Here is a 19,879-nt window from a genome sequence, read left to right as displayed (position 1 = left end):
TGAAAAAATTCGCCCCGAACACCAGTCATGTCAATCACTACGTAATTTAGTGGACATGTCGATCACAGCAGGACGAAAAAGTCTCAAGGAGCTGAGCCTGAAATTGAACAGGAAGTCGGCCATTTTGATTGGAAGTAGCCACGGTGGCTTCACCAGCTTGTACAGTATGTTGACAAAATAGGTGAATGTCATTCAATTATGCAGCTCCCTACACGAACAAAGTTGCAGATGATTGTACCAAGTTTTCGACTCGCAGCGACCGACACACTTTGGTAAAGTCAACACGAGGACAAAGAAGGACTTCATGGATGATAAATAGTCTCTCTGCAACCGGTCAGTCAAACAAGTTCAAGTCAAGTTTCAATCCAAGAATGTGAAGAAAGCGCAAAGACGTCAAATCCAGACAGCTCATCTGGATGATGGATGATTGCCACTCAAGGAATCATGTCACCCTCCAAGTGCCTGTTACTATGTATATTTAGCTTCACTCACTCAAGTATGCCGCAAAGACAAACAGCCACTTGGCCGGGCGCAGATACGATAATGAATCGAATCCATATCCACAGAGAAGAGATTCATCAGGCGCTGAATATTCCGCGTTAGTGCTACGAATGAGTGGTGACTGCAGAGCGTGGTGCAGTGTGAAATCTGAAGAGTGTTGCGCAAATTGGAGGCACCGCCTCCTCATTCGCTCATAACGCGAAACCTCTAACAACTCTGAGGCGGCACCGCTTTTTGTGCCTCGAACGTGCTTCAGTACTGCAAGCCGCCAGCCGAAAACGTCACGTAACCGTGCGTCGTACCTGTTTAGAGGCCTTCCATGGAGAGATGTGGCCTAAGGAGGGAAGAGAGACAAAGAAGATCACAAATGGAAACTGTTTCACACGTAATTAACTCATCCGCTGCTGTGGACTTGTTTGTAAACAACTGTAATGACAAACAGATTCATGCAGATGGCAGCGTTGGATCACTTTGAATTTGAGATCAGCACAGCTTTTGAGCGGAAGAGAAAGATTAGACGGTGAATCTCGCGCTTGTCACGTCAATTATGAGGGAGAGAAATGGAAACACGCTGGGAGTCGGGCACGTTTAGGCACATGACACTCAAACAGAATATGTATATGTATGCTATAAACAGTATGTGTTGCGGTAGGTAGTAGAAAGTGTGTGTCACGATCGTGAGAAGATGACATGGAATGGGGTGAATGACGAATGCCATGTTAATAAAAAAAAAAAAGCCACAGACATTGATTTTTTGTTGTTTAATAGTTTGAGGTGTCACAAAAGCCAAACAACAGCGTCAGAAATAAATAATAGCTTGTTTTCTACACGTGTTGGTCAGAAACCAGTGTTTTGGGGGAAACCAACCCATGTTCTACTGGGGATAACAAAAGAATGGAAAAAGCTAGAGGAAAAAAAAAAAAATGGCAAGAGAGTCTACTCAGTTTTTATTTTTTGGTCGGTGTGGTGCCTTGTACTGTCACAGAACATTATTCTGCGGGTCTTGAACAGTCAACATTTTTATTTTTTATTTTTGAGCTAAAGTTGTAATTTTACAAGAAAACCTTTTTCTTTTTTTTTTAAAAAAAAAAAAAAAAAAAAAAAGAATAAAATCACAATTTCGTGATAAATAATTCCACCAAGAATTCAGGAGAAAAAAAGTTTTACGAGGATATAATATGAAGAAGGGGGAAAAAAAGATTTACAAGGAAAAAATATCTTCATTTTACAAGACTACACTACAATATTGTGAGAAAATGTCATCTTCTCTGATCAAAATTGTAATTTTCCAAGAATAAATTTTAATATCGCAGGTATTAACATATACTTACATTCTGTATGTAGGTAAGGTAGCATTTACTGAATATGTCATAACACTGAATATTACAGACGTAAGATTTGTTAAATTTAAGTTATTTTTCTACATGAATGTAATCAAGTAACATTGACTTAATATCTTTACAACAGATAAGGTTAGCAGTACTGTCGGTACATTTTACTTGATTTGACTTACTTTAAAATTTCAGTTCAAATTGTTAGTTTTTTAAGTCAATTCTATGAGTTGCAGCTTCAGTGTCAAAAATGTATATAATTGCAAATCCTGTGTCTTGGTGGGGATTGTCTAATATGTACAGCAAAGTTGGATTTTCCATTCCTGTGTTTTGTCTTTGTTTGTGAAAAGCTCCCTAATGTGCACCGCTGTTGCATTTGTTCTCTACATAATTACATCATTAGCTGCGGGCGAAGGCGCAGACAACCTCCCACACACACGCGCGCGCAGACAGACACAGACACACACACAAACAGTTTTCTGCGTGAGTTATATTTCATGCGCGTGTAGGAAGTGGGGAGCACACTAGTTGTCAGCACCACAGCTCCCCTGCGACGCCGCACAATCAAAGGAGGCGAGCAAGCAACGGCAGTAATGCTGAGACCCAAATACATACATTGTACACGCACAGGAGATGCGCTGCATGCAATGGCTCTCTAGCATCAACGTGTTTGTAACTCGATCTGCGCAAACAGACGCGCGGCAATCCTGCAGCACCGACGATGGATCCCGATGCCGAAAATACGTATTCTGATAGAAAGGCCAACGAGAATTTAGTAGCAATTGGGTTAGGGTTTAAAAAAAAAAAAAAAGTCAGCTTAGACAAGCAGAATTAGACAAGCAGACTTAATCAATGGATGAATGAAGTTGGAACTGCACAAAGAAAATATATTTAAAAATAAATATTAAAAAAATATATCTTTGTTTTACATAAATAAATGTGAAGAAGTATTTTTCCAAAAAGTATTTTCCATGTAAACTATTTTTTTGTTAAAAATGTTTCATCTGAATAAATGTGAATACATAATTTTTCACTTAATTCATTGATTTTTAATTTTGGTGTCAAAATGAAACATTTCACGTTAAAAAAATCTCTTTTATATGAATAAATATGAAGACATTAAGGACTCATGTTTTGATATTTTTCATGTAAAAATCAAGAATTTTCATGTTAAATATCTGTTATTTGAATAAATGAAGTAATTTTCACTTTTTTTCAATTTTATTGTATTTTTCTGTGTAAATTTGGTTCATATCAAACGTAAAGAAATGGTGTTTTATTCACTTTAAAAATGTGTATTTTTCCAGAAAAATACAAAATCTATGAATAAATTAAATGTAATGAAATTAAATGTAGAGTTCTTCATGATTTTTGTATTTTTCATGTAAAAATTTATTTCATATTGATATTTACAATATCTTTCTTTTTCGCCTTTTAAGATTTTCATGAGCAGACAATTGTAATACTTAATTAAATTTAAATACAAAATAACACAAAATATTGATGATTTGAAACATCTTGGTTTCATAATAAAAATGATAAATTACATTTCACTTTTCAAAGAAATTATTAGTATTATTTGCATCAAAATATTTTCATTTTATACTAATTAATTAAAATAAATGAATTACATTTCAACATTTTCAGTTCTATTGTAATAAAAGGAATTTTCTATTTTATAGCAAATCTAAGTATTTTTTTTCCACTTCAAATTTCATAGTAAAAAATATTGTGTTTAAAAAAAAAAAAAAAAAAAACACTCCAAAATGCTGGCAACATGCTGCGTTTTGGTGGCATAATGTAACGTATTTAACACAGCTTGTCAGTGGCATGTCCCCAAATCTCAGAAGTGTGGAGCAGACATACTAACCAGTAAAGTGAGTGAGTGGAAAGTGCAAAAAAAACAGTGAAGAAGATTAAGTTCACTGAAAGTGAAGTTGAAAAACTAAAACAACAAACAAATCAACGACGGAAAAGCAGTTAATTTCTTTACATTCTGTTAGGTTATTACTGTATGCTTTTTTAATACATGACAATTGACAAAGGTTGAGTGTGGTGAAGGACCCAAGTGCAGTACACTGAACCAACGGCATAGTTGTAAATGATTTCAGTAGCAACCGTGAGCAGTTAACTTCACAGTTGAGATGGTGAGACTTTGAAGATTGGGAACTGGAGCCAAAGCCATGTAATGCTACGTAATCAACAGGTAGCAGGTCAGGGATGCTCACGCTTTGTCCACGATCCACAGAGTGAAGGACATGGGAAACTCGTAGTTTATTATCTTTGGAGCAGAACCCCCAACAGCCACGGGGACAGGCAGGCAGACATGCAAAGACAGAACCCGGGGTCGGAGGCGGAAGGTGGAGGGAAATAAAAATTTCATTCATTTCAGTGGGGAAGGTTATTTTGAGATGAGAGTGATTTAGGTCATGACCGGAATGAATAAAACCCGTAAGTCAAGGTACCGCTATACGTACTTTGTGTACAGAGTTACCTGAGTGGAAGTGACGAGTGGAGGGTTTTATGGACTAAGAAGCACCTCCTCCAGGGAATGCACAAAGCCCCGAAGGAATTGTAATAGCTCATTCATAGGAAACTTTCCTTAATGTGACAGGAAAAGAAATTAGTCGTCTGTACGCGGCAATTGTCTAATCGTATTAAAACGGAGCGTCACCCCCACACAAGGCATTTAGGCTTCATTTAAATTCTAATCAAATTCATCAGCATATGTGCCGGATATGTGGCGCTGTTCTCACGGGCGTGCGGCTGAATTTCAAATGAGTGCCTGGTGGAGAACTTTTAACGCGAACCCTGGACGACGCTGGTTTCCCCCCGAGCGCTTCGGCCCGTGCGGCTTGGTTTTCGCCCGCCGCCGTCCTCGTCTGTCTCTCACTTGCGGTTGGCTCGGCTTCAAGGCGGAACACATCAGGGGACGGAGCTCAGCGGAACTCTGGAAGAGAGCCCGCCGCGGGGAAAGCCAAAGCTTCCCCGACAAACGCATGCAGTGCAGGTCTGACACCTCCACTACGCTCACATGAAATATTCCAGAACGGGGAAGCCAAACTCATTTTCGTCGCAGGCTACTCACTCTGCGCGCATACATATATGTGTGTGTGTGTACACACACACACGTGGATGGGAGTTTAACACAGTTATCGCAATTAATTAACGACAAACAAATGAATTAGGTTAAGAAATGATTGCATTTTAACTGTATTTTGTGTTCCGCAAAAAGCGGAATCTTTTGTCAGTGCACAGATTTTCTGATCCACCGATTACACTGACGCACACGTCAGAGCTCGCCGACCAAAATGGAGGAATGGGATGAAACGGTGTTACTTGGACTGAAGGGAGGCAAATTTCATTAAAAAAATAAAATAAAAATGTCATGTCACTGAAGCACTTCAACCCTTTGACATTGGATCCAGTTTTTCAGCTGCAACACATAAACCACTTAAAAGGCAATGGTGTTCTTTAAAAAAAATAACTGACCTGAAAGGGCACTTTAACTTTAGGTCTGTGTAATTTTGGCCAATGATATTTTCTATTCGTTTTTTTCCCACTGTTTTGTATTGAAATGCAATTAAATGCACCCCCCCCCCCCCTCCCCCCAGAATTAATACTATTCCTGTCCGCGTCAATCATTTGATTCAGTTGTCCACTAAAATCGCTTTCAATTAAAACGTTGCTTTTTCGGACAAATATTGTCATACAATTCAAATGCAATTAGTCAAGATCAATTAATTACAAAGCCTCTAAATAATTTGATTTTTTTTCAGTTGAGTCCCACCCATATATATATATATATATATATATACACACACACACACACAAACACACACACACACACACACAGACACTGTATGCACATATATAAAAGGTGTTGTATGATAGCTTTAAGGGATGTTGTCCTCTTTTTCATCCTATATAGGGCAGCGAGACACGTACAATCGAGTCACAACACTTCCTGGTGTGTCAGACTGATCGTCCCTGTGGGCTTGTTCTCTTCCCTTGTTTGATAGAGGAAAACACTGGAAAGGCAAGAGGATGAAATGGCCTCCTTGGGGGGGGGGGGGGGGGGGGGGGCACGTGCATGTTGTTTGCGTGCAAGCAAATGCACATCAGAGCGAGAATGTCACTCAATAGAGCGCAGGCCTTTGTCAAAAGCCTCACACTCCTACTCTGGATCAGAACCAAATGGCACATTTTCACTGACGACCATCTATTTTATACAATTAACTTTAGTCATTAAAGTCTTTAAAGTATTTAAAATGAGGCTTGAAAATCGTGAACAATCAAGCTGTCGTCACCACTCTGTTAAGCGAAATGAACTTTTACGCAAGTACTGCTTTCAGGTACTTTATACAAGACTGTTCACTACTCAAATGAGGGGGAAACAAAAAAAAAAAAAAAAAAAAAAGGCTGGCATCGGCAACAAAAACTGGCCGCATCGTGGATGAGTGCAGTGTTGAGCACGTCTGCGTCACAGTTGTGAGGTCGTGGGTTCGATTCTCAGCTCCGCGAGTTTGCGTGCGTTCATTCGAGCAAGGCCGCACTGAGTGTCCCGGCAATGCTTCACCACCAGGTGGCAGTTGGCGACTCGTGCATGCTGCCCGAGATGCTCGACTGACTGCTCAACCATCTGACACTCTCGCGCGCATTCGACTCTCTCTGCTCCGCACTCCACTGCTATCACTCACCACACAACATCAATACGATCACTTGAGTCACATTCGGCAACAGTTTGCTGACACCAGTCCAACATGCTGCTCAATAATAATGCCGGGCATGCTCCAGGCTGACTGCTTGTCAGCGACGCACTGTGCATGCTTTTGCCATTTGTGCATTTCTGATTCTTTTTGACACTTCCATTCATATCATTAAATTTGCGAAAAAAGCGAGTGATAGCGCCTCGGCCGCTAATTAAATATAAACGCAAACGTCCTTATTGTTGCGCTATCACATCGGGAACAATACAAATTAACTGGCACTTTGTCACAGGGGGGTGGGGGGGCAGAAAACTAAACAAACAACTTTAAAACAATCAAAACTCGCTGGCAAATGTGAACTGATGTGCATCAAAAGACAACAAATTCAACTTGTGTGAGATGCGAAACGAATGTATGACAACCTATTTGAAATGCTCTCAGTCACTACTGAAAAGCTCTCACACACACAACCGAAAGTCTTACATTACACTGAAACGCTCTTACGCGATACTACTGAACGATACACACACACACACACACACTACTGAACCGCTCTCACACACACTATCTATCAGCCGTATTGTATTTCATTATAAATTACAGATAACTTCAGTATAATGTATGAAAATATTTCAGTATAATGTATATAGTACTATACTACACTGTACCATACGTATACTGCATACTCAGTATAATACAGTATACGAGCGTATTTCAGCAAAAATAATTTCATTAGTGTGCGTGAGAGCGTTTCAGTAGTGTACAGGATGTGAGCGTAATAGTTTCTTTTCCAAAATGATGGCTCTGAGGCGGGGTCTCAAGGATATGGTCTCACTTCTCCAATGGCTTTCCAAAAGTATTCACTGCGCTCACAGGTGGCCACTCAGACAGGAAGCAGTCAAAGCCTAGCATCACACTCTCTTCTGCTATTTCAGGGCATATTCCCTCCCGCACAAGCCTTTGGCTTCTCAGGCGCGGGAACATACCCGACATATGCAGGAAATCAAAGGCATCGAAGAGCGGCTCATTATAATTCAAGTGACAGGTGTCAAGGAACGACAGCATCGACTGAAATCTCTTGGAAGCGAGAAGAACAAAACCTGCTTTAAGGCTCAAGCGGGTGCAGGTGGAGACGGCGATCATTTGAAATGATCTGACTTCATATCAGTTGTCATTTGACACGTCATTAATCGTTCACTTCTTTTGACAGGATGCAGTTACTGTTTACGGTCACAATGTTCATTTTCTATACGGAAACGTTGTTGAAATAATATATCATATCCGATGCGAGGATTCTGCCTGACCCCAACGCTAAATTCTTTATCCTCTACGAAGAACGACGAACGTTACTGCGGCTTACTGAGGCGTTGCGACCGTCTCCATGTACCGTATATTCGTATGTCTGGATTATAATACCTTCTGGTGGCCAAGGCACACACACCAGAAGGAGCAGCACAATGTCCATTGAACTGAAACCAAAACATTTGGGCAAAAACGGTTTAATTTCTTGACATTCTATTTAGTTACATTATTACTTTGCATTTTATACAGTAAAGTATTATAGATTCAATTCATTTTCTTAAAACGCATTACAACTTTTTTTTGGTTTTTTTTTGAGGCTGCTCCACACAGGCGGGGCCGGGGATTGAACCCGGATCCTCAGAACTGCGAGGCAGATGTGCTAACCAGTTTTTTTCCACCGTTCCACCAGTTTTCCATTGCGTAATATACAAATTATATTATTATTTCATTTTGTTTGAATACAATTTACTTCGCCATAGAAACATAGAATTACGTCCTCTGAGGTCTGCTCGATCAAGAGAGACCATGATTATGCATAATGAGCAGATAACATCATCCAGGTCAACTACGCCATGAAAGAGAACATATTACAGATCATCATATTTCTTATCTGAAAATTCTCAAGGCCTAACAGACTGAAAATTCTATGGATCATCAGTGCACGCCCAAGCGACGACGTAAGCACAAAAGACTTCTTGTATCCTTTCCCCACAATTTCTCCTCTCCTTGCCGAGTCACGGTTGGTCGCAAAATGTAATTTAAGGCTTCTTGTAGCCTCATAGCTCCAAAGTCTTTGACCTTTTAATACCGCACAAGCCTGCAGGTTGAAGAGTCCTCAGTCAGAGGTCTCTTCAGTGCCCATCGGGATGACGACGACACGATGTTTTTTACTCTGGGCCCTCAAGTACTGGCATGACCTTTTGCTTTCTGGACTTTTACTTGAGCACTGCTTCGCAACTTATTTTACGTCTTGGAATTTCTCCCTTACGAGCGACTGGTGGATATGTTTAGCTGAAACCTGTCAGCCAATCAAAGAAGGGGTTCCCCGAGTAGAAGACCAAATGAGACGGTCGAGGGGATACGTTGAGAAATGAGTTTTACCCTTTTACTCTAATTTGAAGGCTTTTTTCAACCACATTTTCCACAGGCGATGTCGCAGAAAAACATTCCCCAAAAAAGCATTTTTTTCCCGACACGAAAAACAACATTTCTCCGGTCGCCGTCATCCGAAGTCATCTGCTTCCAACATCAGGTCAGAAAAATAGCAGTTTACCAGTCGTTCATGTCAGGCGGCTAATGTAATGGCAGCGCACGTCACTGCTCTACTCACCTGTCGCCGCTCTCTGAATGAGCAACGTGGCTTCAGCTCCGACGGGACACTCTTTGAGCATCTCCACCACACGCCCGTGGCCGGCCGCCGCCGCCGGCTGCTGGTTCACCTCCAGGATCAGATCGCCCTCGATCAGGCCCGACGCCGCCTGCGAACCCGGATCCAGAACCTGCGAGAGTCCAAATTTGCCGAAAAGCCTGTTATACATTTTTGCGCCAAATCAAATTTGGATTATTTTGCCAACCGAGCGTCATCCTACTTCCAGTTTTATGTTACTGTATGTTTGTCCTTTTGTTTAAACCTGTCATTTTAGCACTTCATATTTTGAGTGTATTTTATATATTATTGTTTTCAAATGCCGCTCACGGGCTAATACTGTTTTGCAACGCTTCATTTCATTTATGATAATTAAAAAAAAAAAACATCCATCAGTTTTCTATAGCGCCCTTTTTATCGACGGAGCATGTTTATGGGAGGAAAAACCCGATGAGAAGAACAGGCGAACTCCACACAGCAATGTTCCAACAGAGACTTGAACCCAGTTCTCTTGACCGTGAGGCACAAGTGCTTACCACTATGCCAGCGTGCTGCCTATAGAATGTATTTTTCTTTTAGAATTCTCAACTATTCTGTTTGCTGAGCTTATTAAAAGGCTTTTGAGTCACACTTAGGAATGTAGGCAGGGTGTTAAACGATGAGACATTTCTGAACACGGGCAAGCGCAGTGTTAACCGGTTAGCGTGTGTGTGCCTCACAATCGAGCGATTTTGGGTTCAAATGCTTTTTTTTTTTTTTTATATATATATATATTGTACTCGCTACAATGTGAGAAACAGCAGCTCTCGTCACATCATAAAGCATTTAAATATGCAGAATGGAATGCATGAAAAGTGGAGTGAGCTCAATGCAATTCAATAGAGCAAGCAGACTGAGCTCATTTGGTTTGACTTATCTTTCAATAGTTTGTGTAGAACAAATTGAATTTACAGTGTTTTCGCGAGCATAAGGCGCACTTAAAAGTCTTACATTTCCACCAAAACGGACGGGGCGCCTTATAATGCGGCGCGCCTTATGTGCGCACCGAGTTCCAAAATCTGTAAACGTTGTTGTGTGACTTCGATGAGCATTTCCTGCCGACACGCTGCTTATATAGAGGGAAGGCGGACGCGACTGAGGACAGCATGCGGACGTAAAGGGGGAAGGGTGCGTGAAGGAGGACGCTAAAGCCACGCCCCCAGTAGGTATATGTAAACAACATGGGTTTGGCTAAGGACCCCCGAAGATGGCAATTTTAATCTGCAAGCTATCAGTTATTTCTTTTGTCTGTACTGCTTCCAGTACGTGTATGTTGAAGTTATATTTAGTTGTCCAATCAGATTTCAGCCTCTATGTGTTGCCACGTCAATGTAATCTGCCCAGGGCCTTCAGAATCAGTAGTGATTCTTGTTGATGTCAGCATTTTTCTGTCGTCGGATTGGTCAGCGCAAAACTTGCTCCGGGCAACTTGGACAAATCCGTAGCAAGCTGCACACATGAATATATTTAATAGCAGCAGAATCGCTGGTAAGTATGATGTTTTTTATTTACATATTTATGTTTCCGTCATGTTATTATTAGATAGGCATTGATTATGAACTGGGCTCCGCTTCGGATGATGTACACAGTTGCTTGACATTCTATCACGTTCTCATATTGTATTGGTTTCTATAATTGTGACATGATAGTGGTGGATGAAGCCAGGTAAGTCTAGAAAATCTAGTTCAACTTGACCTGTTTGACCCGCTGGCCAGTGGGACTGTCGGCAATGGTGAACCCGAAGCCCTCCGCTCCTTTCACCATGGTAACCGTCAGCAGCTCGGCGGCCTGCGGCGTCACCCCGGCGACGCCCGGCGTCCCCGGAGAGGCCGCGGACACGTTGTCCTCGTGCGGCGTGAGCCCCGACGCCGACCCGGGCGTGGCGGGCGTCAGCGAGGAGCCGTCCAGGTGCGTGTCACCCGGGTGGGACGCTCCGGCCTGCGCCAGGGCGGGCAGCTGGGAGCTCAGGGACAGATACTCCAGGTAAGGATCGTAGCCGCTGCGGCCGTTCACCACCAGAGGGCGGTGCTCCATCCCGATGGGCGTCATGGAGCTGCCGGCAGCCGCGTTGGGGTCCTCGGGGTCGAAGGGCAGAGGGTAGCCCCTGCAGAGCACCAGCGTCACGCTTTGACCGATGGGCACCGACTGGAAGAGCTTGACAACATCGGCGTGTGTGGTGCCCAGCACGCAGATGTCGTTCACGTACACGATTACGTCACCTGAAGGAAACGTGGACGCACACCGTCACTCGCATTATACATCATTTACGTTCAGCTCTGGAAAAAATTGAGAAAAAAATAAAATCAATTTTATACACCATTTTCTGCACATCAATGCTCTAATTGACAGTACAGTATTGTACTGCAATCTTATGCAAAAATAATAATACAATTATAATTTTTTTAAAAACTTGTACAATCTTTCTGCAGCCAGCAGCTTCAGCTTCCACTCTTCCAATTGCCCCCGTGATCAGCTGAGGGTGTGTCCACTTCCTCAACTCAAACAGCGTCAGCAAGCCATCAAACGCCCTCTCGGAAACTAAAAATATTACACGAAATTGCTCCCTTGTCCAAAATTTGATACAGTTGTGCTCATAACTCTACTAGGCAGAACTTGTGAAATATTGGTCATTTTGGGGAAAATACGACTGAACGGGGATCATCTCATTATTTTCTTTATTGCTGTTTTGTGTATTGATTGTGCTATTCTGAAACGCTTTGTAGTTTCATTTGAATCCCACTCAAAATAAAATAAATGTGTTTTGCCTGATCACGCATGCTTACTTTAAAGAACGGTACACATCTTACAAATTCGGCCACGGTATGTGAACTTATGAGCTCAACTGTAAATGATGTAAAGTCTACAATGCAACCCATTTCACCCAAATTGTATGATTAATTCATTTAATACTATGTGAAGTCGCACATTACAAAATCAAGCCCTCATATTGGTTCCATGAAATTTGCATGAACACAGTTAAAATGGTTCCAAAAAAGGAGGACACAAATGAGCAGCACAGAGTCCAGATGGTTACGCCGCATCTATTTGTTTTCATAGCATGTCGTGTTCATATTGTGAAAGTGTGGGAAAGAGGCGCTGATGGAAGCGACGGCGAGAGCCATCTTGTCCTTTTTCACAATAAAAGACATCCGGCACACGCTCAGTTAAATGGAACGAGAAAAATAGGACTTTCTGTGCGGTCTGGCGTTTGGGGAGCGCTCGCATAAAAAGTCTGCCGCATAAGTGTCTCATAAAAACGCAATATCGGGATGTCGCTTACGCCTGCAGATGACACACACGCGCGCGCGCGCGGGTGCGACACAGAGGTGAGGGAGAAGGTCGACGAATCTTTTTGCGAGTACCTCGCACAAACAGTTTGACAGCCGTCCCGATTGACACGGTGACTGTTTGAGTCGCGTCTCGCGCACAATGCGGCAGAAGGTTGCACGTCCCCGTGGGTGGAGCTATGAAAAGCGTCATCTGACTTCATGTGGCGCGCAGGGAGGATGCCCCTCAGCGATGCCCGGACAACATTTCACTGGAGTCTTTATTCATCCTTTTAAACTCATTAGAACACATTGAAGTCTGTGCAAATCACTCGATTCGACAAAAAAGATTCAAGTGCTTGGCAGACCTCATTAAATTCACCTTGTACAATACCATAAAGGTCCGCTCGCTTGTTGAGTGTATGTACCGATACGTTTATTCCTTCATTTTGAATGCTTAGCGATCGGCAAAACAATCCCATGCAAGACATCATTGGCTTTATATTTATAATGATCTGATATCATCATAATATACAGCTATATCGCGGCTCATTGGTCACACCCTCGGCGTATTCTGGATTTCCAAGTGGCGGTAGAGGCAGAGAAGGTCCCCTACGAAGATCCAGTCGCGGTCATTGTTCCCACAAAGCAAAGAGACCATCAGCCTGCGAGTATTTTTGGTATGATTTCTTTGTATGTTTTACTGCTGTGTATGCGTGTTAGTTAAAGTAGCAGTTCCTTTAAGTTTTACTATCGCCATAAAAGTTTGAAAAACAAATTTTAACTCGTCCCTACGGAGTTTGAAAAAGAAAAAAAATGGGGCTGAGGTGCGGCGAGCGAGGGGGGAGTGAAATATTTCAGCAAGGCAACACGGGATGGCCTCTGCAGTCGTTTTATGTGCGGACATTTATGGATTTGTGCTTTGAAGTTGCAAATGCGGTCGCCTTAAATCCTCTGCTTCATGCCACGGGAGCCCTTCGCCGCGCACACACGTTTACAAACAAACACAAACATACATGTCACACGCATCGTCACGCACAAATCCCTGAGAGCAATGTCGCTCAGCTCAAATAGGCCAGCTAATTTCAGCCTGGGAGCGCCCGTGTGTGTGTGTGTGTGTTGTTAAGTGTGTCTATGAGCAGCTCTGGCAATGTCACAGAGGGGAGAGCAGCAAGTTGCGGGGAAAGAAAATCAGAAAACAGAGAGATCGAGAGAGGGAGGGGGGGGGCTGATTGGGAGGGGAAAGGCTGACAAACCAGAAAGGAGGAATAAAGTCAAGAAGTGCAAAGAGGCAGGATGAACAAGGAGAAGAAAGAAAAAGAAAAAAAAACGCACTTAGGCTGAAAAAGCAGAGGAGAAGTGTCAGATGACATGCAAGGGAGACAATGAAGTGGAAGTCACGGAGACAAAAAAGGAGATAAAGGAGATAGATGGAGGCCAGATAAGAGCGAGAGAGAGAGCGTCACGAAAGTGAAAGACGAACGGAGCATGGAGGCTTAAACGAGCAGTTTAGGCACCAAGCGAGCGAGAGACTGGGCGTGAGGCCAGCTCGCGAGTTCACGGGAGTGCAAAGCGCAAAAAGCCACGAGCGCTCTGCTTTCGACCGACGTCGTCGTCGTCATCGCCCCGCCCGCGTTGGAGGCTCGCTAAAAACACTGCGAATTTGCGAACGGCGCTAACAGAGCAGAGGCGGAGGGGAGGGGAGGGCTCCAGTCACATGACTTGACAGACTGAAGTCGACTTGGTTGGCTAAATACTTAGGGAAGACTCGATTTGACTATGGCTTGGTATTCATGAGACAAATAATAATAGCATTCTACGATATTGTACTTTATGCAAACATAGAGTAATGACAAAATCAAAAAGAACGTAATGAATGAACCATTTTTGCCACATTTTCTGCTTCAATTCAATGGGTATTGTTCTGCTCTTTCCGGTGTGTCCGCCTTGGCCACCTGGGGGCAATATAATACAGACATATGGATATACATGGAGACGGTTACAACTCCTCAGTAAGTCAATAATATTAGTCATTCTTCACAGAGGATAAACAACATATGCCTGTGACTATTGTTATATTATCTGCTTACTTAAAACTACCTAAAGGGTCATAGCACCACGACACCAATGCTGTTCGTTAGCCCGTCAATGGCGTTTCGCATGATGCTTTAGCATTAAGCTAGCAGACCTTCGTAAGACAAAGCTATGTGGTTTGGTTCAATACACAACGTGAAATTGTCTTTGTGTTGTTTATTTTGACAGGAAACTTCAAATGGGAGAGGCAATAAACAGCTTAAAGGTCATTTTTAAAAAAAATTATTGTTTACTATCTGCCAAACTGATGCTTGTTATGAAGTGTTCTCTTTGTTATGAGTTGAGTTCACTGCAATTATACAGCGCTCGTATCTCAAATTTTTGCACGCAAGTCCAAGTTTACAAAAAAATGAATAAATAAAAAAACTTGACGGCTAACCAACGGCTAGAATCTAAAAAAACAAAAAATGTTAAAATGTGTAAATTGGGTCACTCATATCTCTAGGAAGATTATTACATTTGGATTAAAGGGTTCTGCTTTTGATCAAACCAGGAAAATGGGAATGGCGTCATACAAGGTTTGCAACTCAAAGTTGCTGCAAGAACTAGCCTGAGCCGTCCTTATTAACACAAGTGCAGATACTGAGGACAAAAGCTTATCCTTGCAAAAGCAGAACTTTTTTATTTTTCCCCTTTAACACCAAATTCCTCACCCCTCCGTTACCTCTCTGACGTCCATTGCCCAGAATCCATCATATCAACTTTTTCCATCATTTCACTTTATGAACTCTACTTGACTCACAGAAGCAAAAAAAAAAAAAAAAAAAAAAAAAAAAAAAAAAAAAAAAAAAATTCTAAAGTTAACAAGCTGCTGGCAACAGATATATAGGAAGGAGGATGGGCTTCATTAGTTGGATAAAGTCGTAAAAAGAAAAAACACATTCAGCTACAAGGGCCCATTACTAGTTTGTGGAATGATCAAATCGTACAATAGCACAACGCTGCTGAAAATGAGGTGAAACTTGCACAATACAGCCCAATAAACGTAACATAAAAAAATTAAATAAAAACATAACAAGAGGGTACTCGGTGGGCGACGTAATCTGAATTTGTGAGTCAGAACGCAGCATCGTCAATCACGAAGCCACGTTGAGGCAGTTGCTAATATTTGTATGAACAACACTTTGTAGGCCATAATATAAAATAATCAAAGTAAAAAGCACAGCAATAAGTGACCATGCATTACTATGCCATATGACGACGACGCTGTGAAAATCTGTTTATTCATCGATTGAGTATTTTTTTCTTTTTTTTCTAATATTAAGATGGATATTTTATTCATACGGAAAGGAAATTCACTCAATTTTTAACTCTCACGTTTCTGTCTGTTTTTTGTCAGTTTTTCTTCTCGTTTGTTTTTCATGATTTTTGGATTTTATTTTGTAAGAAATGCATTTTTTTTTTTTTTTTGTAATTTATTGTCATATTTTGGCTTGATTTTTGTCCAAAGTGTTTCATATTTTTGACCGTTATTGTCTTGTTTGTTTTTTTGCCAGATTCTTGTTGGTTTGAACATTTTTTATATATATTTTAACCTTTTGTCAAAGTTTTATCCATTTTTGTCATTTATGTGCCATAACGTTCGTCGTTTTTTCTGACTGATATAAATTTTTTTTGTGGACTATTTTTCTCCAAGGTGTGTTTCAAGTTTGTCTTGTTTTTTTTGTTTTTTTTTGGGGTCATACTTTTGTCAGTATTCTATCCCTACGCGATGCTAACACAGTGCGTGTCTTCCTGCGCCACAGGACAATGTAAACTATAGTCGTTCATTGAGCGCCGGCGTAACCTCCAAAAGGTTAGAAACAGAGGACCGCGTCTGCGTATAGTTTTTGCTGACCTTAAATTTGCCATTCCAATCGAATCAATACAAGGCATAGCACATGCAGCGAATTTTAATTTGCCGGGTGAACTTTTTTTTGTGCGGGCAAAATGACACGCCACGGCCAAACCTGATTGTGATGCTCCTCCTGCTGGGACCCACCGGGCCTCCTAAGTAACGCGCATTACTGAAAATGAAGATAAATATGTATTTGTACTACGAAGCAGAAGCATGACACCCGTTGCGATGAAGTGTTTTAATTTAGATTTTGCTCGACAGACACAAAACTATAGCTGGCTTCAAGACCTTGTAAAGTGAATTCAGAGATTTCGAAATACGTTATAGTAGTTATAATGGTTCTTACCCTCTATGTAAGAACTCAATGGCGGGCAGTTAGCTCGGCAACTATGCCAACACCCCGAGAATACATCTTCCCTTTGGATAATCCACTGGTGTGGCCGCTTTAGAGCGTGTCAAATTAAGAACACCTTTCTTTTCGCTTTACAGGGATTTTGAGAATTTTGAAGTACCCGTGTCCATCTTTCCGTCCTGAGCAGCCGGCCCATCTGGAATGACGCTCTTCACTTGCAGGAACTCGTCGGGCTCGTCGCCTCCGATTATTGTGAAGCCGAATCCCATGTTGCTCTTTTGCAGGCCCGTGGAGAGAAACGTGCCTTTCATTTGGGTCGGGTCCCTCGTGAACAGCGGCTTTTCTGCGGGAGAGACAAACAGAAGCCTGAGGTTGAAGGTATTTCTTGTACGATTGAGCGGTCCATAACAGATCTACGAGCGCAATTTGAGTGGGGCATCGTGCTGGTGGCGTGTGTAGAAATGGGTCTCTCGCACTGGGATTACTTTGCCGCATATTGTGCCAGATTTTGTGCAACTTTCCCCTAACGTCGGTGAGTCATTGGGAGCTTATTTTGGAATGGTCTAGCACATCCTTACGTCGGTGCCTGGCTGAGCCCACTGAAGGCCTTCGGGGTGATCGTGTTCTCAGTCGTCTACCGTGCCCGCCCGCCCCGCACGCGGTGACATTGTGCATCTGCCCTGCCTAATACTATCTTCGCCGAGGCTGCCCCTTCCACCTCGCCCGACTTGGACGGCGGACACAGAAGCATGAAAAATCGATGTGCACCTGCTCGGTGCAATCTGCATCTGCACTTCTGTAGTCTCTTTGAGTTACCCGCAAAAGTCGAACGGAGGCAACTGGACTTTTCTTTGTTGTTGAGGACGTTCCACATTTAATTCAAAATGTTTCCTCAGCCCTGAATTTTAGGTTTGGAGCCGTCCTTTTCATGTCTCTGATGGGTGTGTCCCCTGGGGGTTGCCACATGGGGGTTGTTGTTGTTGTTGTTGCCAGGTGTGGTTGGTGACAGAAGCTCTTCTTGTCCCTCTGGGGGCCCCAGGCAAGGAGCATGGAGACCCATCCATCACTGTGTTTTTTTTGTGTTTTTTTTTGGGGGGGGGGAGGGGGGGGCAAAAACAAAAACACAGTGATGGAGAAGCAAAGGTATCTTTCATTTCACAATTGATATGTAAAATTAATAACAAATAACTTAACTCATTCAAGACCCACAGAAAATTTTGTTCTGTCCAAGGCACCAAAATCTACCCCCCCCCCCAAAAAAAAAGAGTAGACTCTTTTTTCATCAGAAAAAAAGTTTGTTTCTAGCTTCTTTTGTTCTGTAGTAAGCAGCAGTGAAACATGGGGTTGGTTTCACCCATTTTCTGACCAAAGGTGGAGAAAACAAGCTTTTGGTGTAAAGAAACATGTCGAGCAGAATATGTTTTGCTTTTCTGACACATCAAACTATAAAACAATTAAAAAAAACAAGACCGAGAAGAGAAGAGTTTGGATGGCAAAATCATTTATTTACAGATATTCAACCAAGAAACTCCCCAAGAGCAACGGCAACTCACCGCATGGCTCCATTTGAACGCTAGTGGCTTTTTTTTACATGACGTTACTCATTTACGGCATGATCTGACTCATCTTTTTTTTTTTTTTTTTATATCATACATATACATACTCTCTTCAAGTGTCAACTTGTTGGCATTTCTCTCCATCCCAATCGACATGACAAGCCGAGATTCACCGCCTAATCTTTATGTTCTACTCAAAACCTGTGCTGATCTCCAATGATCTTGGATGTATCTGCCCATCTTGCATAACGCTATTTGAAAACTTGGGACAGCACACCTGAAAAACTGCTCACAAGGAAATGCAGAGTGGAACGGAGTTTTATCATTGGTGATATGGCACGACACCTTCTTGTGAAGGGCTACAATTAAACACTTCGATCATTCAGAAGCTCCAAAATTCCTTTGCCCAATAGCTGATATGCTGTGAGAATATTTGTTTCTGGCATTTCAAAAATCTTTACACGTACGGCAAAGATCAGCTGTCTCCGTCGCCGCTATCATTTTGCCTACGCCTCCCTCCTCAACAAAACAGCCGCACTCACTTCCGCTTTACGCCTGCGTTTTGCTATTTTAAAGACGCATAATCAGTCACCGCAATTCAACTCACATTTGATCAATCCCCTTGCGCGTGCCACAATAATCTATTTTGCACGGCTATTTTGCCTGTTTGGCGGACGCAATCTTTGGTGCGCCCGGTGAGTAGATCGGATTCCACATCTGTTCGCGTGCGCGTTGAAGTTTGTGCGCGTAATTGTGCAACAATTCCACCAACATCACATCAGCGTGCGGTGTACCTCTGTAAATGGTGGGCAGCGGGAGAGCGGAGAGTCCCTGACTCTGCATCTGCCTCTGCTGCTCAAGGCGCCTCTTTGCTTCCAGGACTGGATTCTCAAACTGAGTCCTGCGATTGATGTGACTGCAAAAGAACACGGACTATTAGCACAGAATAGGAGAGATACAGTCAGGTCTTTTTCTTTTGGGGGGGGGGGGGGGGGGTGATTTGAAATAACAGGATTGATGTGTAGACTTCACAACAACATAACTTTTATCATTTAGGAATTACAGTTCGCTTTAAGCACAGTATACTCCAGGTGCTGACAAAAACGACGACGACACTAGAGGCTGGTGCAATGTGAACAGACTGACGTGCGCTAGAAAAGTTAACTCTTAATTCCCAACAAAAACTAGTAAGCTGTAAATGTTTTGTTCAATTGCACCAATAACAAAGCAAGCTTCATGCTAGTACAGTGTTCCGTCACGATTGTTGGGGGGAAGGGAGCGAGCCCTGCCACGGACAGCTGATAGATGCCACAAGATGGCAGCAAAGCATCACTTTTTGATTAGACAAGGGCCCTGCCGAAATGAAGGCAACTGCAACCTACTGATATAAATTGCCCTTTATATGATATTCAAACGTATCGCCTTTGCTGTTGCGAGACTTACTCCACGTAGTAGCTGCCGTAGATGGGGTCATCGATCTTCTCCCAGCCGTAGGGCAGCTCTGAGGTGCGGGAAAACACACCAGG

General features: G+C 42.4%; 1 protein-coding gene across 6 annotated transcripts in view; it reads right to left on the bottom strand.

The window, feature by feature from the left end:
• LOC133402877 (membrane-associated guanylate kinase, WW and PDZ domain-containing protein 2-like) overlaps positions 1–19,879 on the bottom strand; it is a 99,749-nt gene that overhangs the window by 11,458 nt on the left and 68,412 nt on the right. For all 6 annotated transcript variants that reach the window (XM_061677124.1, XM_061677126.1, XM_061677125.1 and 3 more), the window contains exons 7-12: positions 19,797–19,854; positions 19,148–19,269; positions 16,958–17,140; positions 10,944–11,467; positions 9,174–9,342; positions 804–835 (exon numbers count right to left, since the gene is read on the bottom strand). In XM_061677124.1, coding sequence (XP_061533108.1) covers positions 804–835; positions 9,174–9,342; positions 10,944–11,467; positions 16,958–17,140; positions 19,148–19,269; positions 19,797–19,854 — 1,088 coding nt within the window. The remainder of the gene's footprint in view (positions 1–803; positions 836–9,173; positions 9,343–10,943; positions 11,468–16,957; positions 17,141–19,147; positions 19,270–19,796; positions 19,855–19,879) is intronic.

This window comes from Phycodurus eques, chromosome 5, assembly GCF_024500275.1.
Source record: "Phycodurus eques isolate BA_2022a chromosome 5, UOR_Pequ_1.1, whole genome shotgun sequence".
Classification (NCBI taxonomy): Eukaryota; Metazoa; Chordata; class Actinopteri; order Syngnathiformes; family Syngnathidae; genus Phycodurus; species Phycodurus eques.
The sequence above is the reverse complement of the archived record's forward strand: the minus strand, read 5'-3'. Positions and strand labels throughout refer to the sequence as shown.